Source organism: Sphaeramia orbicularis, chromosome 7 (genome assembly GCF_902148855.1).
Source record: "Sphaeramia orbicularis chromosome 7, fSphaOr1.1, whole genome shotgun sequence".
NCBI lineage: Eukaryota > Metazoa > Chordata > Actinopteri > Kurtiformes > Apogonidae > Sphaeramia > Sphaeramia orbicularis.
The window spans coordinates 24,123,406-24,146,643 of NC_043963.1; the positions used below are offsets into that span (position 1 = coordinate 24,123,406).

At 36.5% G+C, this 23,238-nt stretch overlaps 2 protein-coding genes and 1 pseudogene across 2 annotated transcripts; 2 read left to right on the forward strand and 1 right to left on the reverse strand.

Moving 5' to 3' along the window:
• The first annotated feature begins 253 nt into the window (after positions 1 to 253).
• Positions 254 to 3,443, forward strand: LOC115422547 (partner of Y14 and mago A-like). The gene is made up of 3 exons (XM_030138915.1): positions 254 to 530; positions 2,146 to 2,239; positions 2,423 to 3,443. Exons 1-3 carry the CDS (start codon positions 500 to 502, stop codon positions 2,928 to 2,930), a joined length of 633 nt encoding a protein of 210 aa, XP_029994775.1. The 5' UTR covers positions 254 to 499; the 3' UTR covers positions 2,931 to 3,443.
• A 3,973-nt stretch (positions 3,444 to 7,416) lies between these two features.
• Positions 7,417 to 13,483, forward strand: LOC115422548 (matrix metalloproteinase-19-like). The gene is made up of 9 exons (XM_030138916.1): positions 7,417 to 7,632; positions 7,918 to 8,006; positions 8,729 to 8,859; positions 8,968 to 9,180; positions 9,622 to 9,867; positions 10,887 to 10,979; positions 11,104 to 11,268; positions 12,369 to 12,496; positions 12,598 to 13,483. The coding sequence occupies exons 1-9, from the start codon at positions 7,540 to 7,542 to the stop codon at positions 12,835 to 12,837; spliced, it is 1,398 nt and encodes a 465-aa protein (XP_029994776.1). The 5' UTR covers positions 7,417 to 7,539; the 3' UTR covers positions 12,838 to 13,483.
• Positions 12,896 to 20,279, reverse strand: LOC115422546 (transmembrane protein 198-like; annotated as a pseudogene).
• Positions 20,280 to 23,238: the final 2,959 nt, after the last annotated feature.

A 23,238-nucleotide genomic window follows, 5' to 3' on the forward strand; every position in this document is an offset into this window, starting at 1 on the left:
CCTGGATACAGCTTTTTTGCACATTTGTTTTATGTGACCAACAGCTGTGTTTACAAGATGTCAGTTCCTAAAATGAGTTCCTTGTGCATAATGAAATAGAGGAGTCAAATCAAATTATACACTCCATTTATATATCGTTAACTAAACCAACTCTCAAGTGGAGTCTATGCTGTCGGTTTTCTATACAAATCTGGCAACTAACAATCCACGTCGTCATTTCCGAAGTTGGAGAGTTCGCTTGTTTTGCTCCTCAGCTCCGCCCGTTTATGAAACGCATCTGTCGTTATCCTGTACCACATGTCCTACGTCATCTCTTCAGTCCACATTCGTCTGTAAATGTTGCCATGACAGGTCTCACCTCGGGGGAAGCTAATCCTACAGAGAATAACCCTGAAAACCTGTAGTTGGCTGCTGTGTGCGGGCACCAAGTCAGGGATTGGACGTTGGCGGACTCGGTTACCGACAAACTGAGGGGAGCGGGGAAACACACTACACCAAAATGGCAACCCCCTATGTCACAGATGAATCTGGTAAGGCTCATGCATGTGCCAGACCTTTGGTGTCCAAAAATTAAACAAATCATGGAACATATCGGCTGCAGTCGGGCCCGGAGTTTGTTTTCCACATCCAATGATAAATGTACAGAAAAACACCGCAAATAATGTTGTTGAATCGCATGTTTTCATTTGCGGCTAACTAGGTAACGGCTAAGCTCTGTAGCGTTAGCACCAGTTAGCTTTAGCTTCATAGTTAAACGTGAAAATAGTGTATAGTACACACATGAGTAACTTTATATATCTACAAATGTAACGTTTGGAATACTCAGTATTACCATTATGCATGTCAGCGTTTTGCATAAAAACGTGCAGATGCAACAGTAGCTAGCGTAGCTAGCAACTTGTAACAACACTGTCAATCATGTTAATCGTGATGAAGTAAAAGTTGTTTTACGGTGAACGAGACATAAAATTTGTCAGATTGAATGGCTTTGAGGTGGGACTGAGTCTGGGGATTAAAAAATAACCCAGCTGTAATACTCTGTAGCCATAGCCAAAAGTAATTTAATGGTTCTTCCGTCAATAACAGGTTAAGTGAGTAGATTTACAGAAATACAATTGCTTTGGCTATAAAAATACATTTATTTGACTCAAACATTTTTGAAGTTGTTAATATGTAGGCTCATCATTTTCAGGTAACTAAAAGGAAACTTTGTAATGTAACTGAAAATGGATCTTTTGTAAATAAGATTAGCCCTATGTCTGAATTTTGTGACCACAAGTTATTTATAGTAAATAGAAATGTAGTAGTTGGCATCAAAAATGAATCCAATGTGTGTGTTGTTCTGTTTTTTTTTTTTAATTGCATATTTCTGTCTGTTTTGACTTCAGATATTGTATTCAGCACATTTTTATAACTGTTGCATTGGAAATATACATATCAATCAATTTATTCATCTGTCAAATTTACATTTACCTTCATGTGGCACTTATTAGCTGTTTATTCTGCACCTTGACTGTAGCCTGTATGTTATATATTTGTATTAAATGTGTATTATGTGGTCAGCCAGTACAGGCAAGTATTTTTAATTCCTTGTGATAAAGAGTTAGACAAGAAAAGGAAATTAGTAACCCCATTTTACTGTTTTTTAATCCAGGGAAAGTCTAAATTTAACCCTTGAAAGTTACATGTTCACTTACAGGTGCTCTCACTTATTTAGAGTGAAAACTTTTATGTTCCCACTTATGGTTGATGTGATTATATTAATATAAAAAATTAACTTTAGTAACAGTACGGTAGGGCGATTGGCTTTATGGTTGATCAGTGAATTTTTAAAGCCTGACAGTATTTCAACATCTTAGTGCAGGAAAAAACAGATAGTTGATTAATTGGCTGATTCACTGACTCTCCGTTAGCCACTGGTTACTATCGGAGCAAAGTGTTGCTCATGCAGACAGTTTAAAATGTCCTCTGTCTGTGTCTAAGTTATTTGAGTGTCAGATCTGATTGTGAGTCTGTCACTGAAATCACTTTAATGTGATTTAAATGCCAACCCAAAGATGATGAAACAGATTACTAGTCCTTGTATGTTTATCCATGCACAGATCTCTCAGTTCTCTCCAAAATGATTTAACTGCTGTTTTATAGGTAAATACATTGCTGCCACTCAGCGACCTGATGGGACATGGAGGAAGCCAAGGCGGGTGAAGGATGGTTATGTTCCCCAGGAAGAAGTCCCAGTGTAAGTGAAGTTTGTGAGTTTTTTTACACTGAGCACAACTCAAAATAATAAATTATAATGTTGTTATTCATTGAGAAAGGAAGTGAAATAAGGTTAGATTCTCCAGTTGACCTGGTTAATAAAGAGTTGTTGTTATCTTTTCAGATGAATTTTATTTGGACCCTCTGTCTTCTTTTTCTTTAGGTATGAAAACAAGTATGTGAAGTTTTTCAAGAGTAAACCAGATCTGCCGCCAGGTCTGAGTTCATCTGATGCAGCTCAGCCAAAGCAACAACAAAAAGTCCCTGGTTGTGGAGACAATGAAACAGCAGGCCTGTCAAAGTCTGCCAAACGCAACATGAAACGCAAAGAAAAACGAAAACAGCAGCAGCACCAGGGCGAGGATGGGGACGGGGCGGATGTGGATACAGTGACTGATGCTGTTGAGAACGTGTCCATTTCTGAGAGCGGTGAGTCTTCAGACAAGACGGCGGCACCAGAATCGGTCTCTGCACCTGACGATTCCTCAGCAGCGTCAACTGAAAAGGCCAAGAAGATCAAAAACCTGAAAAAGAAGCTACGGCAAGTGGAGGAGCTGCAGCATAAAGTGGACTCGGGGGAAATAAAACAGCCTACAAAGGATCAGCTGGAAAAACTTGGTCGGGCAGAAGCCTTAAGAGATGAGTTGCAGCAACTGGAGCGTGATTCGTGAAGCAATAAAAGACAGCAGATGAGGTGGACAGACTAAACATACAAACTACACACTGAAAGACAGGGAAGGGACCTCTGCAGCTTCTGTGACCATTGCTTCCATTAAGTGTATTCTACCTGTTTGATAGTCATTAAGAACTTTGGAAGTGAACACAGTCCTAGAGAGGATGTCTATGGAGGAGGCGCCTTCAGAACTGACAGGCCTGTTTTTTTAGTTTCAGTTATTAAGGACTCCTGCTCAGATACCTGTATTTGTCAGGCCATTCATTTATAAAAGTCTTTTAAAGAGATCATTGTGACTTGTTCTGTGCATGTCGATCCTCCATTTTGTACCTTTCATAGTGTCATGTATTAATTACACATTAAATGAAAATGAGTTTGTTGACGTGTCTGCTTTAGGAACTAACACATTTTGTCCATCAGATTGACTCCTGTAGTCGCACTAATGCTGAGGCGCTGTCTATAAGATCATTACATTCATTAAAACTACATCCTGGTCAACATGTTTATCTCATTTTGCTTTTTAGTTTAACTTTTGTCAGCTCCTTTCCAATAATGTGGAATTCTAGTTTGTGAATCTAGATTATTTTGACCAAATTTAATAAAAAAAAACAAAAAAAACAATAGTGTTCTTGTGTAAGTCTGAGACGCCAGTGGAAAAAACAATGCAATTAATTTTTGTAGTTAATCATTTGCAATTTGGTATTCTGTGAATTTGAGGAAACTGTACAAAATAGGCTGAGAAAAAGGAAGGTGGTTTCAGTTGGAGAGAGAAAGAGAAAATTTTAAATGATTGCCAAGTCTGAAAAAAAAAATTAAATCACAAAGTGTAGCTGCTTAATAACACACCCTGGACTGTAACAATTCAACTAGAAAACCTTTTAAGTCTTTTGCTAAATGGCACCAAACGGTTCAATAACCAGAAGTAAAGGTCTAAGAGGGCCATAAGGGATGCATGAACAATGAAGAAGTTATTTTGGGAGGAAAATGCAGAGTGAAACATTCCCGTTCCTTATTGGCCTAAAAATGTCAGCCAAAATCTCCTTGTCATTGTCAAGGTGAAGTGGTCTGAAACGAAACAACGGTTTAGTAAATATATTGATTAAATTGTCTTGAATTCATCCAGTGTTGTTGAAGGTGCCCTGTTAAATGTTCTTGTAAACAAATATAGGCCCGATCCCACCGTCTGAGTCATGTTCCCATTCAGTCCTTGAGGTTTATCAGGGTCAAATCTTCAAGTGCACCGGGGCTGTTTATCAGACATTTTCAGGTCTTTATGCACACTTAAGTCCCTGTTCCTGCAAATACCACTTACCCACATTTTACCCACAGTTCATCTTGTTTTTATGTCGAACACCAAGGAACCCCCCCCCCCCCCCCCAAAAAAAAGCCACAATAAATACAAGTAAAGAAACAGCAACCACCATAAAGATTTAAGAGGGTACATGGAAAAAAAAAAATACAAGCCAATGGTGTTTCGCCTTGTTCATTCATCTGCTATTTTCATCCCTCAGCTTAAAAAGCATAGAGTTAGTATGTCTGTCATCATTTTGTGTTTTAGAGCTGGAAAACTAGTACTTTCCTATCAAACTTAATGCAATTTATTAGCTATGTGCTATGCCATTTGTCGTTATTGAATTAAAAAAAAAAAAGAAAAATCTCTTAAACAAGAAATTTTCAATCTTTACAAAGGGTTGATATGATTATTGATTAATGTCATTTTGCATTTTTGTTAACTCCAAATTTCAGTGAAACTACACTAAGAAAAGGTATGAAGTAACAGACATAAGTTTGCACAGACTTGAACCAGACCGTCTTTATTTGAAGTTTTTATAGGACAAGTGAGGTTTTGAAATGTCCTGGAATGTGTTTGTGTGTGACTCTTCATTCGTCTTTATGTAAAAAGCATTTCCTCTGAAACTACGGGACGGTGCTTGATGATACTTTACAGGAAGCATCTGTAGGAAGAGTTCATTTCAGTTTCAGACAAATGGTTTAATTTGACTTTGGTTGGATTTTACTATGGATGCTTAGCATTTTCTCAACTTCTCTCTGAATTTCATACAATTAAAATTACATTTAAGTTTTATGTATATGTTGCTGACCTTTGTGGGTAAGGTCGATGAAATGTCAGTCAGATGCCCCTTTCCAGTGCTGTAGGGGCTGGGGGGATCTCCAGCCTCAATGCTAACTAACATAAGAACCTAAAATATCATTTGGTTTTCCTCAGTGTGTGTGTCTGGCTGTTTCTGTTTACTGTTTTAGGCATTGTCACCTCATTCTTGATGGTGTTCAAAGCATTTGCAAACTCAAAACATGCAAAATATAAAAAAATATATTTTAATGGGTTCAGTATCTAAGATTTACAGGGATTTAGGGTAATTTAATTTAAACAATTATCTTTTCATCAGAGTATAATCACCTGAAAATATAAATTATTGTGTCAGACTGTGTCACCATACTTTCCTTTAATTCTTTTTTATGGTGGGTTGCATCTAATTACATTTTATTATGGGCTGGGGTTAATGTCCCCATAGGCTTTAATATGGGATTTTTGCATCTTTAACTGCCACCCTAGGGGAGTGAGAGGTGAAAGCAGAGCCATGCAACCTGCAGCTTCACCACTAGATGTCAGTAAACATCACATATTGAACCTTTAAATCACACACTGGTTTCCATATATGAAAAACTGCAGTGCTGTTTTTTTTTTTTTTTTTTTAAGAAGTGTTACTTTAGTCAAATGTTAAAAAGCTGGAAAGCATAAAACGAGCATCAAATAGTGTGAAATGTGCATGTGCATAATACAAACAGGGCCAATGTCTGAATGAAGTATGTATTATAACCACTACATATGCAGGAGAGTATGATTTGTTGGAGTAATGTTAACAGGACATGAAACAATATTTGCATAATTGTTCCAACCTTGCACAGATGAACAGAATGATTTCTTAAATATGAAAATATAATTAGTAACTAGAAGCACTCGGAGAGCGCAGACCTCCGCCAAGGCTGATCAGTGGGCCCCCCCGTGGGCCCCCCACCCCCAATCACCACCAAAATTTAATCATTTCTTCCTTATCCCATTTCCAACAAACCCTGAAAATTTCATCCAAATCTGTCCATAACTTTTTGAGTTATGTTGCACACTAACGGACAGACAAACAAACAGACAGACAAACAAACAAACAAACCCTGGCAAAAACATAACCTCCTTGGCAGAGGTAATAATAATAACTCCCCATATTATGTATGTTTTGTCAGCTTGCACTTACAGTCGCTGAAAAAAAATATTAGACTACCCCTTGTTTTCTTCATTTTCTTGTTCATTTTAATGCCTAGTACAACTAAAGGTACATTATTTTGGACAAATATAATGATAACAACAAAACAAAGCTCATAAGAGTTTAATTTAAGATCTGATATCTAGCCATTTTCCATGTTTTTTTGATAATAATTAAAATCACTTCAGTTCTTACATCAATACCTATGGCATTGTACTGTCAAAAAAAGTGCTTTTAGGCATTCCATGTTTTCTTTTCTGTCTGTTTTAGTCACATGATATACACAAGAGTTAGTACTTGATTGCATAACCATTGTTTTTGATGACTTATGATAGTCTAATAATTTTTCCGTGACTGTAGACAGTGTATTACTATGTATGCCTTCTCCATTAAGCTAAATCTAAATACTGTGACCATTTTAGACTGAATAACAACATAAAGTAACTATTAATAGTGGGAAAGAAAAAGCCAAGAATGGCCAGTAGAATGTGATTGAAGTTTATTTCTAGCATTTTTTCCTCCTATTTGTCCACTCACTGACATTGGTCTAACAGGAAAAGAGGCGTACTCTGTCTCCATTCAGAAGACACAGTGGTTTTATGGAGGCGTTATTGTTTTGTTCTGAGTGGGATCTCACATTGTTAGTATTATAATTAACACTTGTCTTGCTGTGGAAGTGTGGTTAGTTGTTTTCTTCGTGGGGCTGTAACCATTAAGTAAAAGAATGTTCCAAGTTATATGAGATGCTGTTGCACAAGCATAAATTGTGGCAATATTTCCTGAACATCTGTCGCACCTCAATTTATGTTGTCTGGGAAATAATTTACTCACATTTACATATTGTAACTTGACTGAAAATAAAGGAAGTGGAGGTTTTATTAGTAAAATGACTCACCAGGTCAAATTCTCTGCTGATTGAACACTGTTAATAGAGAGCAAACATGAATCTACATGTAGATTAATCTGGATTTATTGTTTCTTTTGACATAGCAGACATCTCTTGGGGGTTATTTTTGCACACTTGGTGGCGTAACAGGGCGTGATCATGCCATTCGTGTCTGAAATATATATTGTTTTTTGTAGTCTGCACATCACATTCCGGATAAAGGTTTATTATGTGGTTTTGAGGCAGGTCCTGATGGTATAAAAACTACAGACACTGGCTGTAGCGCTGACACAGACAAACCAGAAGGACTAATTTGGATGGAAGAAGTGAAACCTTTAGCAATGCGTAGATTCAAAACCTGCTCAGTGGTTGAGAAGGCTGCCTTGGTGTGTTGGATCTAAGGTTTTATTTTTCAGTGATGGACAAAGACTCCAGCTTAAAGAATGGCTACTAGACTGGAGCTGATGGTGCTTCTTGTTTTGCTCAGAACAGCCTCTTCTGTTGCCCTGAGCAGAGAAGAGTTTACAGAAGCAGTGGTAGGAAAGTTCAGAAAATATGAAGTATTATTGTTAAGATTTTTTACCAAATTTACACCTCTGTCTTCATTTATTGCTGAGAATCGTGGCTGGTAACACAATTTGTGATTATAATCTATTTATGCAAGTTGAATAGGTATGATGCACCAATCTTAAAGATATTGTTATAAACAAAGCTTTAACAGCATTCCAAATGGTTATGACATTTTTCAGTAGTTTGCATTTAAAAAAATGAAGAATGGTAGGGTTCAAATTTAAAATCTGTTAAAACCACTTTGTCTTCAGGCATATTTAAGGAAGTATGGCTACTTGCACATCCCGCTGGACAGTAATGGACAAAACCATCGACCTGAGGATATAGCAGAGGCTCTAAGGTGACTGTATTTCATCTTTTTTTCCTGTTTTGTTCTGTTTTAGGATTACTGAATGCTAAACATTTTTAGTGCTATAACTTTCTGTATCAATACCATTTCTCTAAACTTATTCCTGCTGCTGTACTCTCAGGTCATCTCATATATTACTTATAATTATTCCACCTCACTGTTCCAGACGTGACTGTGCTTTTGCACTTTTTAATCCAATCAGCAGAATCAGTTTTGTGTTTTAAAGGAGTGCTAAAAACTCACCTATACAGGAAGAATTTTTAAAATTAATTAAAAAAAAAAAAAAAAAAATGTTTTGTTGTATTTGTTTAGGCTTCTGGGTTCTTTTTTTTTTTTTTTTTTTTTTTTTTTTTACTTTTTATTATCAGTTATAGGTTTTTATTTCTATCTCTATCTCCATCTGTATCTTTATTTATGTTTTTATGTTACCATGCATAGTTTGTATGTACTTGGTTGGCTCTTTTTATGTTTTTAAGTGTGTTTGTGTGTATGTGTACTCGGACATATATTTTTCCTTCTCTTCTATTTAGATTTGTATATTGTTTAACTGCTGTAAACTCATGTAAAATTGTGTTGCCCTGTACTACATGTGTTTTGCTATGGCAATAAACCTATTCTATTCTATTCTATTCTATTCTATTCTATTCTATTCTATTCTATTCTATTCTATTCTATTCTATTCTATTTTGTGTTTTATATATTTCTTATGTCAGGATCTTTCAGAAGGCAACAAACCTGCAGATATCAGGAAAACTTGATTCATCTACTCTGACTATGATGAACAAACCCCGTTGTGGTTTAGAAGACTCATTCAGTAACACATCCCTCAGATATCGAATCATGAGTGAGTAAAGCTGTTTTACAAAAAAAAAAAGGTTACGTATACACTCCTCCGAATATTACTCAGTAAAGTTTTTTTTGAAAGGTTAAATCATTTTTTGTCCTCCTACAGGTTACTGGCGAAAAAAGATGCTGACCTATCGCATCTATAACTACGCCTCTGATCTGGGTCTAGGAAAAACCCGCACAGCCATCCAGAGTGGGTTTAAGTACTGGAGTGATGTGTCACCTTTAAGATTCAAAGAAGTGCATCGAGGAAAAGCAGACATCAAAATCTCCTTTCACAAGAAGGACAGGACATGTCCAGTCCCCTTTGATGGTCGAGGTAGGAGCAATTTACATCCATTTATGTATAAAAGGATGTTTGATCCCATTGACCCTGTGAATAGAGATGTAAATGCAACTAGCGCGTTGACCCATGGGGATCCACAGGTTCTAGATGTGGTAGTTTTTATGCTGTTGTGTATTTATGCATGCTGTACTGCATTTGTCCAGCAGTCACCGCCAAAGTGTTCTGGGTATAGCAATGTGATTGTAAGGCTATTGTATTCCAAAATTACTAATATCTCCCAAAATATTGGTCTTATCAACTTGCCATTTTCACTAGTCTGTTCCTTGACCAAAAATACCAACATATGCCGAACTGCAGCAGTCAGCTCTTTCTGGAGTTTGTGTGAAACCCGAGACACACATACACGCACACACACAGGGGCCACTTGGCTTTTATAATATGGATGTGTAGTAAAGACTCCTGCTCCATCTTCAGGTCATATATTGGCCCATGCTGATGCTCCTGAGTCCGGCATTGTGCATTTTGATGGGGATGAACTGTGGACAGAAGGCAAAAGCTCCGGCTCCAACCTGAGGATCGTGGCCGCTCATGAGATCGGCCACGCCCTCGGCCTGGGCCACTCCCAGTACTACAATGCACTGATGGGACCCGTGTACAACGGGTACCGCTCCAACTTCAAGCTCCATCCGGACGACATACAAGGAATCCAGGCTTTATATGGTCAGCAGAAGTACTTTCACTCAAGTACAAATATGAGATAGTCTACCTATGCTTTACTTCAGTATTAACATTTTAATACACTTTACCTCATCTGTGAGACAATAGGGTACTTTTTACTCACCTACATTTGACAGTTTCAGATTCTTTCTTCATTTTTCATCCCTTCCTTTTCCACTGAAAACCATGTATCTCTAAATGTGTCAATGTTTAGTGTTTTTGATAAAAAAAAAAAAAAATTCTGCTCCTTCTTTAGTCAAATCAACTTAGATTTGCATTTGCTGCATTGCTATTGATTAATGAATAAGACGTATAAAGAACTTGAAATGAACTAACCTTAAACATCTACCGAAATAAATTGCGGCACTAACATTAATGCAACATTGACAAAAATCCAAAAACATCATGTATAATAATGCAACTCTGACAGGAACCATTTTATTGTATAACGACAACTTTAACTTTTCATGTTTTAAGTATATTTTGCCAAAAATAATTGTATATTTAGTTAAGTCAGGTTATAAATACCTCTTTTACCACTGTGTGTGGTAAAGTGCAATATCCATGTGCAATTATAGTAAGAGTAAGAGTAAATTATAGTATAGTAAGTATAGTAAATAGTAATAATAATAGTAATTATGATATAGTAAAAGTAAAGTTTGTTTTTTTCTTGTTGTACACTGTTGCCCATACAGTTGGAATTAACTTGTTTTTAGACACATTCCTCTTTTTTTCCTATTTATACACATCAGTAATCACCTTTGACCTGGTGCAATGATTACATACAGTCCCAGTTAACTTTATCAAGAATAAATCACATTATCACATTCATTTAATGAGAGGAGGTAAATAAAAAATATTTTATTCCCGCTTTTTGGGCAACAGTATGACATTGTTCTCACTTTTTTAAAATGATTTATTCCTTTACTTAGTGTTGCTTTATTTTTGTTATCCATTTTGCTGCTGTTACATTTTTAAGTTTCTCTGTTGTGGGACTAATAAAGGATTATCTTATTATTCAGGAAAGCCTCCATCCAAAAGTGCCAGCCCTGCAGTGCCTGGAGGAAGTGGTGCTCCAGATCCCTGCAAAGCCACTCTAGATGCCACTATGTGGGGTAATTTGACTCCATGGAGATGTCAGAATGAACTCATCACAGAAAATAAAGACCAAATGTGTTTGGTGAAGTAACTCCCCTAAAGTGAGATGTTTCCACCTATATTTTCTCTGTGTTCTTGCAGGCCCTTCCCAGAAGACATATGTTTTCAGTGGTCAGTATGTGTGGACTCTGTCCAGCTCTGGCTACAACAGTCCAGTGCTGATATCTGCACTGTGGAAGGATCTGCCAGGGAGCCTCAGTGCAGCTGTTTACTCTCAACGGACCGGAAAGTCCTATTTTCTTAAAGGTAGATTCATTTGTTCCACCCGGTCACACTGTGGCACAATGCAGATTAAATACTGTACTACATAGACAGAGATACAGACACTTGGGTAAAGGTAGAAGTACTGATTTAACTTCTTTACTCAAGTAACAGAGAAAAAGGGAACACTCTCAAATGTAGAAAAGCAAAAAAAAAAAAAAAAAATAGTTGAGTGAAAGACCAGCTGTTTCTGTTGAAAACTAACTGAGCCTTGTGTAATATTAATATAATGCAGACTATTGCACCACTTTAGGCTTAAATATGTAAATAATAAAAAATTACTTGCTTACATATAGTAAATCAGTTTGCAGTGTCAATAACAGAATTTAAAATGTTATGGTGCATTTATATGCTATCAGTTACCCTTTTTTGTGTCTATTTACGCTCTGGTTATAGTCCTACTTTCTTAAAGGTAGATTCATTTGTTCTACCCGTTCACACTGTGGCACAATGCAGATTAAATACTGTACTACATAGACAGAGACACAGACACTCTGGTAAAGGTACAAGTACTGATTTAACTTCTTTACTCAAGTAACAAAGAAAAAGGGAACACTCTCATATGTAGAAAAGCAAAAAAAGAAGTTGAGTGAAAGACCAGCTGTTTCTGTTGAAAACTACCTGAGCCTTGTGTAATATTAATACAATGTAGACTATTACACCACTTTAGACTTACATATGTAAATAATAAACATGACTTGCCTACAAAGAGTAAATCAGTTTGCAGTGTCAGTAACAGAAGTCAAAATGTTATGATGCATTTATATACTATCAGTTACCCTTTTTGGTCTATTTGTGCTCTGGTTATATCCTTAATGTTGTTCATCTTGTTACTTTAGGTTGAATCTGTCAACATGTTAGAATGTTGTGCAATGGTGCAACATACACATAATAATTCTCCTTAAACACATTAAAACTGAAGTACTTCTATACCAAATATTATGGAGAGAAAGTGTAGATGGTTGTGTTTAAACATAAGGAGTACAAGTCAAGCCTATCTGAGAACGAACAGTAAAAAGACATTTGTACTGTTTTCTGCTGATGATTACATTTCTGTGTTGTACTGAGTATTTTGTTTCTCACAGGAGACAAATTGTGGAGATACACAGGCTTCAGGCTGGACCACGGCTTCCCCAGGCGCTTGTCCAATATTCCAGCTAATATTGACTCAGCCTTTACTTCAATAAGAACAAAAAAAATCATCTTTTTCAAAGTAAGCTAAAACAATGAGAATCCCCTCCAGTTGTGTGTGGACATATGTTTTTGCTGAATATCTGCCGTAGCTGCCAGTGAATGATTTGCTCCTAATTTCAGGGCTCTGGATACTGGCAGTGGGATGAAATTGGACCAACAGACTTCAGCTCGTATCCAAAACCTATTGGGAAATTCATCCGCGGGGCACCGAGTGACAGTGATGCTGCACTAACATGGAAAAATGGTTACATATATTTGTTTAAAGGCACACAGTACTGGCGTGTAGACCAAAACCAGCAGTCAGTAGAGAAGGCCTATCCTCAGGACACCGCCTCACAATGGATGCAATGCGATAACTGAGCCACCAGGGGGAACCAGGGCTCTCTGAATCAAACATAACACAATGATGCAAAATGTTAAGAGTGATAGAAGCTTATTTATTTCAAACAGTTTAAAAATGATTACACCTTGTACAAATCTATTCTGCAGGGAAATATTTTGCACAATGAATTCAATTTAACGACAGAGTGAGAGAATACAGGATTATAATGTTTCAGTTTTGCGGCGGTGGGACAGTCATTGCAAAAATATCCAACTGTATCAGGCAAAAAGACCTTATTTTTGTGAGATTCAGTAGGATTTGATGTTATGGTTCACAGGTAAGGCATCTATGTTACATTCCTGGAATAATAATCATAAGTGCACATAAAGTTTGACATCAGTCTGTGTGGACTAATGAAGCACTAACAAAAACCCATATTTTACCCACTCAGGTGTTCCTGCATTTTATCTGACCTCCTCACAGCTTGTCAGTATTTGACTGACGTTTCTTATACTCTCCTGCACTCCTTAATAATTCATAATAACACCAGCACTCTGGCTACTTCAGCTAATTCCCACAGTGGCCCCAAACAAATTTAACCAGAGTAAAGGTCCATTGCCAGCCAGAGGAAGTAAAATCCACATGAGTGCAAGGGCCTATAAATATTGTTGTACCTTTAACACACAAAAAATGCAAACACACTGTAATATTAAGCTGTTCTGTTGTTGTAAAATTAGTCGTATATAATATAGTCACCTTTTTTCTTAAGTATATCCTGAATTTGTATTGCATATGATATTGTGAATTTCCTGTTACGCTGTCACATCTACACGTGTTTGAGATCTATGTATGAATCCAATAACATGGAGTCACTCCAAGATCATTGTAGTAGTATTTGCGTAATAAAAGGTTGCTATGCTATTGTGCCATTTTGAACAATTAAGGGGATGTTTAATTATCAGATACACAGTTCTCATTGATTCCTTCAGACTGTAAACACAGGCGAGGCAGCAGTCAGAGGCACCATGGAGCCCGTCTCAAAGTCATAGTCAATTAAAGTGTGTGTGATAGTGCTGATGCTGCTGGTGGACGAGCCTGTTCCCATCTGGCGCTCCTGAAGGCTCTGGAGATAACTCTGCAACGGCAAACAGGAGACAGACACATTTATATTGAATGTACTGAATCATCTACTGTAATTACTCAACATGAGGCATTTTCGCTTTTCTTGTACAGTCACGCACAGGAAATTAAAAAAAATACTAATTATCAAGGCTAGAATATTTAATGGCTTTTGAAGACATTAACACTGATGGCTGTTACGTTTTAATCTAAGATAGTAGTGCAAAGATTAACGAGTTAATTGATTAGCTGTCTAGTAACTAATAACTGGCAACAATTGATAATTAATTCATTGGTTTGGAACATGTCTAAATGGTTCTTTTTATCCTCAGTGGGTCTGTAAGGTGACATTTAATACACATAAACTATAAGTAATATGAGTTATGTTGTATTTGAATTATTCATGCTATTACATCAGTCCTTGAATATGTGTTTGTCTTTTAAAGAAATTCAAACCAACGGGCTGTGATGTTTTAATCTATGATAGAAGTGTGAAGATTAATCAGTCGATAAATTGGTTTTCAACTGATAATTGGCAACTGTTTTGATAATTCATTGATTGGAAAAACATTCAAATGGTTTCTTTTCTCCTCAGTGGCTCTATAGAGTGAGATTTAATATGTATTAACTTTAAGTAATGTACTTACTTACATTGTATTTGAATTATTCATGCAATTATATCAGGGCCAGAATAAGCACTTGTCTTTAAAATACATTAAAAGGTATTGGTTGGAACATTTTAGTCTAAACTAAAGGTACAAAAAAATAATGAATTAATTGATAAGTTGTCAACTAATAATAAGTTGGCAACTACTGATAACTGATTCATCAATTTGTAAAAGTCAGAGTTGTTTCTTCTCTTCTAAATGGCACTGTAAGGTGAGATTTAATATGTGCAAGTAATGCAAGGAGTTATATTGTATTTTAATTATTCATGCTATTATAGTCATTATTATGAATTGGAACATTCAAAAACTGCAGTAGAAGTGAGAGGTAAGCCCTAAAAAAAGGATTTGATTGAACAGAAAGGGGCACTACAATTGAAATGACATTATAAGTGTATAAAGTGGAGTCTGCTTTTGCAGTGCTGGTTTTATCCACTCATTCAGTTATGTTGCACATCACATACCCCATATTTCTGTACGTATTTAATATCAACTTAGTCTTAATTATTCCCCAAACTATCACCTGACTGACCACAGCCTGTAACCATCACTATGTCAATCATTACTTGGCACACTATAGCATCTTTTATGTTATGTGTCCCTTATGCAGCCCCAGAGTCTGCATTAAAGACTGTAACAGAGGCACATAAAATATAACCAAGTAACAACAACAACAATATGTTCCAGACAAATGAAACAAGTGTAAAGAAAGAAAAGACTTTTTTTTTTTTTTGGGGGGGGGGGGGGTGTTCAAGAATAAAGAATTTTGATAGGAAGTTGTTTTAGTATTTCAACCAATTCTGTTACTTCATATTGTTGTGGAACCTCAACTGTTTGTCCTTGGTTCTATCCTAATAGACATAGAGAACAGATCTTATAAACATGTGTTTTATAAGCTAAGAGTAATACATGTAAATGTTCAGGTTGACCAAGTATTAGACGATGGCGTAAAGAAGTGTCCCTGTGTTACCTTTGGAAAAGTTTATGTAACTCAAGAGAGACGAGAAAGATTAAAAGTATTCGAGGTCCATTTCTAAGCTATTTAGGGACAAAGATCTTTCATAAATGTTAGATGTGGGTGGATAAGGGTGTTTTTTCTTTTCTTTCTTGCTCTTCCTTTTATCTTTTTGCAACACTCATGTCATGAACTGATAAATGTTAGATACTGTTAATGTGATGTGTATTTATAAGTGCATAATGTGCCTTCTTTAATACTATAGAAGTGTGTAGCATAAGTTCACACCTTGATAATTATAATTTTTTTTGCCATTTGTCATTTTTATCATGTAATGAATTATATGCTTTACTAATTTTATCTATGTATATGTTTTCTTTGTAAGTATATTGTTAATTTAACTCAATTTCAATTACTTGTTGAAAAACTCAATAAACATGTTGTCGAAAAAAGAACAACAACAAAAAAAACCTTAGTGGTAGAACAGTAAATTGAATATCTTTGGGTTATTGGGTTATACGAGACATTTGAGGGCATTATCTTCACCATTTACTGTGATGTTATAGTCCAAATATTCAATTTATCCAGAAATATTTACAGATTGAGCTACAGTAAAAGTAATCATTTTTTATGGCTCTAATCTGAACCACTGACCGGTGCTAAGACGTCTCCTGCGTAGCGTTTCAGGATCGGAGGCCTGCGTTGGCGATAAGTATGAGGTCTTCCCCTTGGCTCTCTGTAATTGTGCTTTTTGCTGTGTTTCTTGTGCTTTTTGTGTCCAGCTGGAAATCATCCAAAAACAGAGGCAAAAACACAAAGGAGTTATTTGCTTTTAGGGGTATATCTAACATGAAAACAGTGCAAAAGCACCCCAGCAGTAACTCACCATCTGTGTGTGATACTCCACTGGCGGTGAACTTCCACTGCACTATCACACCTATCAAACTCAGAACAGGGCAGATCCCTGTGGTCGCCCAGTTAAACCAGCACAGAGGGCGAAGGTCAGCCTGACAAAGCATATCGTACACCTGATCCAGCAGAGCAAATGTGCCTATCATGTAATCCACACACAGCATCACAGTGGTTGCTCCGAACACAGATGTGTAGATGATGGTGAACAGTTTCTGCCACTGAAGGGTGAAAACAGCAGTGAGGACGCTGGCAGCCAGAACAGCACCGAGTGGGGCCCACACTGGAGTAAGGCTGTGAAACTGTCCCATAATAACAAGGATGGAGACGCAGAACAGGCAACCCAGCTGTAAACCAGAAAAGATGAGTCCCATAGTGGACACCAGCATGGTCATTAGTCCACAGAGCACACCCACGCCCAGGCCGATGCCTGCCTTGGTCTCCACACTCAGCTGAGAGTCCAACACAGGCTCCTTGTTGTACAAAAGAAGAACAGCCGCTGATCCACAAATGAAGCCAGAAAAGAACATGACATCTTGAGCATCTAAAGCAGCGGTATCCTAAGAGGTGAATAAGATTAGAAATGTGGTTAAATGTGTCTCAAATCCAAAATTAATTCAAGGTTATTAGACATTACAAACAATGTAAATTTATGCCCATTGTGACATTTTACACCTTTTACAACCTTTTAACATACATGGGTCAGTACAAGGAACAGCAATCAGCTATAGAGAAAACATTTGAACTGAATAAACAAATAATAAAACATAAAAAGAAGTCTAATGAAAATATCACTAATAATTACAATCACAACTAACTGTGTTTAGTAGTTGGACAACATAGGTGAGGAAATGACTTTGAGAAAGACTTTGAGAAAAAGGATGAACCAATACATGTAATTAAAGCTCGAGTTAGACAGCAGTATTCATTTGGGCAGAAATTCCATGATAACCTTTAAGTATATTGCCACCGTTCTTTTAACTGGTAAATGCTCAATACAGTCCGGTTTTTTTTTTTTTTTTTTTTTTGTACCCAGGCCAGGCATTTATGAATAAAATCTTTTTAAAAAGAGGTTAAAAATCCAACCTTTTCATTGTTTTACAGATGTGTTTTGTTGTGTTCCATGGGGACTTTTGTCTGCAGTACCTCAAATGGCCACTGGGGGAGATCATTCCATTCACAGGTGTTTTATCACATTTGTCAGAGCACAACATGGCTGCTCCTCTAACCAGGACATTCTAGCTTGTTTTTATGGCCATCATCCATCTTTACATTCAGTTTATCTTTAGGACCAAGAAGAGGAAGGGTGTGTATTTTCAGATCCAATGAATAATTATTTTCTTTTCCTGATTTCTGCCTGTTAAGGTTTTACATGTGATCATTTCAACACAATAGATAGATAGATAGATAGATAGATAGATAGATAGATAGATGATAGATAGATAGATAGATAGATACTTTATTAACCCCGAGGGAAATTCAACAATTCAAGAGCCTATGATATGAATATCTACAGAACACTCAGGACTTGTGTGTCCTACTGTGAGGAGACAGATTTTTGACGATACATTTGTATTAAACATGAGCCTGAAGCTTTTAGTCCAACAGTCCTCACAGGCCCCTACACGTCATCACTGCAGCCGCTCACACTGTGACGGCACTGAGATCCAGAATCACAGTGATAAAAGCACTGACTGCATGATCCTGTCGATGTTGATGCTTTGTTGACATATGCATGAAAATCACTAAGTTTAATTTTTTTCTTCTATCATGAATAAATCAACATTCTGACACCCTTTATATCAAATTAGATTACAACACAAGTAAAACAGCTGTTTTCCTTCAAATAATTGCACATATTCAATTCCTTGCAAAGGATTCAAGGCTAATTTATTCTGTACGAGCATTTGGAAACATAGACTTTGACAACCTGTCTGTGTGTTTGCATAATGTCACATGTTTTAAAGAGCAGGTCGATGGGCCTCTTAATCAATGTCACAGTTTGTTTTCATTGGATTTGTGTCTGCATGTGTTCATAGATAAAGGTATGTTAAATTCCATACTGCTTTTTTTTCCACAAGTGTTACCTGGCATGAGTTCAACAGCAGCTCTATCATCTGGATTATAGAAGTTTTACACAACTATACAAAATCACTGTTGAATTGGGCATGAATATTTGTTGGTTTCAGACAGTTGAAACCAGTGAGATGTCGGCCCTAACAGGTGGTGTTTTATATACGCTGCCTCTGTCAAAATCAGACAAGGAATCTCCATCTGCCTACTCCTGCTCTGGGCTTATCCAACCTTAAACCCTGGCATCTTCCAGACACCTGCCACTGTGGGTTTAAAGCATCAGGTGAGCTAATAAAATACTCTGACTATATAACAACTCTGTGCTCAGGGAAAATGAAAAAGAGTGCATTGTTTAAGAACTTCTGTCACATTATGTTCATTTAACCTCTTATGTCAGTGGTGGTAAATACATACCAAAAAAGCAGTAGATGAGTCCAAATGAAAGGCACACAGAGCAGACAATAGATGGGATGACTTCATACTTAATATTAATCTCAAGTGTGCATATGTCCACTTCAAAGCCAGGCTCCTCAGTCGCATAAAGTGAAGTGACTGCCATCTTAGAGGATTATTACTGTAACTGTGAATCCGCTTTGTTCATTGAAGGGTAGAAGCAGGAAAGTCCTGCATGTGGCGTCCAGGGAAAGAGGAAGCTCCTGAATGAAGAATGAACACTGAACTGTTTCCTGCTCTACCTGTAAACAGAGAAGAGTGTCATCATCTCCACTAATGCAGCTTTTCCTGTCTGATATCTTAACTTATGTATCACCATGAGGACAAATGTGCAAAAAGAAAAAAAAAAAAAAGACTTTGATTTATTTGGCACATTCCATTTCTCAAAAATACACTTGTTGGAATAAGTGTGTGAGAGGATGTCGCTGTAGTTCCCAGCTCAGGAACCAGAGAGGGACACGGGGGATCCCCTTTGAGTTTAACGTTCCTTTTTCCTGGTTCTTTTGTTCAAGAACAGGATGCAGATGGGGAAATGACCTGGTGGCTTGGTGCCATTGTCATACACACTTATTGTTCTGGACATGGTGGTTATGGACCCTGTTTACAGAGCAATTCAATGAAAACAAGCACCTGGCAAATAACAGGACATTCTAATGCCTATTGAGGAACAAAACACCTGAAATAAGTCAATATAAAGCATGTTTTACCTTAACCAAAGTGGAAAAAACCAGCTAAAAAAGACATATCACACATTTACTTTCTTCTTTTGTCTCATCTTCTACTGTCTAGCTTCACTGTATTAATGTAAGACCTTATAAGCTGTTCAGGCAGATCCCACAGTGTGCAAATGGACTTAGAGGAGCTTTAGCAGGTGGGTGATCCTGCTGCCTGTTTATATCAGCTCCATGTCCTATCACAGAGGTGAGTGTCTAAGTACTGACAAACAAACTCACACTTTCTAATGGGAATTGTCAAATTAAAAAAACAGGATGTTCTACAGAGGATGAAAAACAACCAAAGTAATTCCACTTTTAATTGGTTTATTATGCTGTTATGTTGTTTAAAAAATAATAAAAAAAAAAAGATTATTTCATCTTATTTACATTTATATTACTGTCTGCAAAATCACTGATTTCTTTGCAATGTGCAATCATAGCAATCATTTCAAAACATAATAACTTAATATAATGAAAAAGTAGTTACTGTTGCCTACCTGGAATGAGACATATCTTCACAGACTAAAAGTGAGTTGTTTCATGGAAGGAGAACTCACTTCGTTGGAGTGTAATTTGTTAGCTGTCAGGAGTTGGTCTGTACAACAGTGTTGTTTCCTCTGAGAGCTGTGGGTGCGACTCAGCGTCCGATGCACTAAGTTGTTCATCTGTGCTCATGTGAACAGCTGACGCCTGACTCTGAGGGAGAGGCCATCTGCCCCCAGCGACAGGACGAGGCTGCTGCCAAGTCCAAGGCTGAGCCAGCTGAGAGTCCACTCTACCACAGCCTGGACTTCAGCCCCATGTTGTCACATGTGAGCTTACTTCTCTCTGGACGCTTTCATTAATGTGGTAGCGGCATATTGCTTTGGACCCTGATTTAAATGTTTTTGCACATGGGAGTCTCCAAAAGAATCTTGTTTAATCCCTTCATTTATGTGTTGTATTTTTTTTGTATTTGTGTTGTGTTAGTAGCAGTAAGATGTAGATCATGTACACTGTTGGCCATAAAATTGGAATAATTTTGTTTTTTATTCCTCTTTAACACATCGGTAATCACTGTTGACCAGGTACAATGATTACATACACAGAGTCCCAAATACACTTTATCTATCAAGAAAAAAATCACATTATCATAATTATTACATGAGAAAAGAAGAGATATTTTATTCCAATTTAATGGGCAACAGTGCATAAGTTGAGTGTTTCCTCAATGTCTCATGTTTTTTTTTTTAATTTCACAGATCATTTAACCCATAAAGACCCACTGCTACGTTCGTGACACTTCCAAAATATTTTTTCTCTTATTTAACCTTTCTTAAGTGATTTGTCAACATTTATTAAAAATATCCTCTGTATTTTGTGGTTTTTCAGTGTAAATCCAGTATTTTCAAAAATTTACATCACTGATCATATAGATGTTCATTAAAACTCAGATTAAAGTTGAGGGTAATTATATTAGAAACAGGAAAAACTCAAGAAATGTTATTTTTCAGCAAAGATATCAATAACTTAACATAAAACAAAAAAAAAAAAAAAAAAAAAAGAATCTCCATCCGCTGTCATTAATCCAACTCCATGGGTAATACTGGTGAATTAATGTTGTAGAAGATGATGTGTTTCCATGTTCACTACGGAGCCTCCGAACGTCCATATCTGATAACCATGAAAAGATGACAAACTGTAATGTACATCAATTATTTACATGTATTGATAGAATTAGTGGATCAGAAATTATTAAACATCTTAGATCAATAGATTTTTTTGGTTGCCAGTGAAGGTTGGGGTCTTTATGACTGAATATATGAGGCTACACCTGCTAACTCCTGAGGCAGGACAGGGACATGACGTTGTAGATATGTTGAGGAGGGCACAAATTTGCGTGGCAAGGAACAGGGCGCATGTGGAAGGCCAAACGGCTGCTGGAATCCTTCAACTAACAGAAGTGTACTCCTTCAATTAAAATCCTGAAGTGTAAAACCCAAATCTGACTCACTGAGCAAATTTTGCCATCCATTTTCAGTTTCTCACCGATGTGTGAAACCTTATATCGATGATAGGGGGTTAACATATACTTGTTTTTTTTCCTGTTTTATATATGCAAGTAAAAGACCAATGGAACTTGTCATCCATGGCGACAGATCTCATATTAAGCCTTACACTTCCATGCACAAAAGACTTTTATTTTGCACAATTCAAATTAGTGTTGTTGACTGAAGCTTGAAAACTGATTCAGAACACTGGTGTCAATCAAGGGACAATTACATGGTCAATAAACACATATGTCCACAGAATCTACTTTTTTCTGATACACCCTGAATATTTTGCATTAAACACAGATCCACTGAAATGGAAGAAGCCCAAAAGTAGACATTTTACAGATCATCTAAGTTCTCCTCCAGGTAAGAATCTTAATCCATAAGACCCAAACAGCCATCAGAGACCAAAAGCATCTACTGATGTAAATGTTTAACACCTGTTGTACCATTAATCCTATCAATATACGGAAATAATTGGTGTAAAATGCAGTTTGTCATCTTTTCATGGACATCAAATGACCCATTTTGATGTTCAGTGTCTCCGTAGTGAACATGGAAACACTGTCATCGTCTACAACATTGATTCACCAGTAAAACCATAATTTCATAAATGACAGTGGATGGAGACACTTAGTTTGTTCAGTTAATGATATATTTTGTTGAAAAAGTCACTTTTTCTTCAGTTTTCTTTGAAATATTAACCCTCAAAACCCTGAGCTTTTATGACCATCTACATCAGGGGTGTTAAACTCATTTTAGTTCAAGGGCCACATTCAGCTAAATCAGATCTGCAGTGGGCTGAACCAGTAAAATATAACATAATAATATATAAATAATGTCAACTCCAAACTTTCTCTACATTTCAGAGCGAAAAAAGTTAATTTACATTATGTGAAAAGGTTACATCTACAAACTATCCTTTAAAACAATGTGAGTAACATTAACAAACTGAAAAAAATAAGTGTAATTTTAAAAATATTCTGCCTTAGTTTATCATTTACACATTTACATTATAATATAAAAAATACACACAACATTTAGTAACAGGCAGAATATTTTTAAAATTGTACTTACTTCTCTTAAGACATTTCAAGTTGTTCATATTTTTCAGGTTATTCACATTTTTTGCAAAATTATACTTTGTTTTAGTGTAAATACATGAAAATATTACATTTACTCAGAGAAAAATTTGGAGTTGTCATTATTTATATGTTACTATGATAGTATTTTACTGGTCTGACCCACTGGAGATTGAATTAGTCTGAATGTGGAACCTGAACTAAAAGGATTGTTAATGTCTTAATGTAATTTTTGCATTTCACTAATTCATCCTAAAGGCTGGACTGGACCCTTTGGCGGGCTGGATTTGGCCCCCGGGCCACATGTTTGACACCTGTGATCTACATGATCAGTGAATGAAATATAGAAAAATACCTGATTTTCACTCAAAAAAAAGGTAAAATACAGTAGATAATATTATAATAAATGGTTATAACTCACTTAAGAAAGAAGA

Bases quoted from the DNA above. Each gene is read 5' to 3' on its own strand.
- LOC115422547 (XM_030138915.1), top strand. From the start codon at position 500: ATGGCAACCCCCTATGTCACAGATGAATCTG. The intron at 531-2,145 runs GTAAGGCTCATG...GCTGTTTTATAG, and splicing joins CTATGTCACAGATGAATCTG to GTAAATACATTGCTGCCACT. The intron at 2,240-2,422 runs GTAAGTGAAGTT...CTTTTTCTTTAG, and splicing joins CCCCAGGAAGAAGTCCCAGT to GTATGAAAACAAGTATGTGA.
- LOC115422548 (XM_030138916.1), top strand. From the start codon at position 7,540: ATGGCTACTAGACTGGAGCTGATGGTGCTTCTTGTTTTGCTCAGAACA. The intron at 7,633-7,917 runs GTAGGAAAGTTC...CTTTGTCTTCAG, and splicing joins AAGAGTTTACAGAAGCAGTG to GCATATTTAAGGAAGTATGG. The intron at 12,497-12,597 runs GTAAGCTAAAAC...TCCTAATTTCAG, and splicing joins AAAAAATCATCTTTTTCAAA to GGCTCTGGATACTGGCAGTG.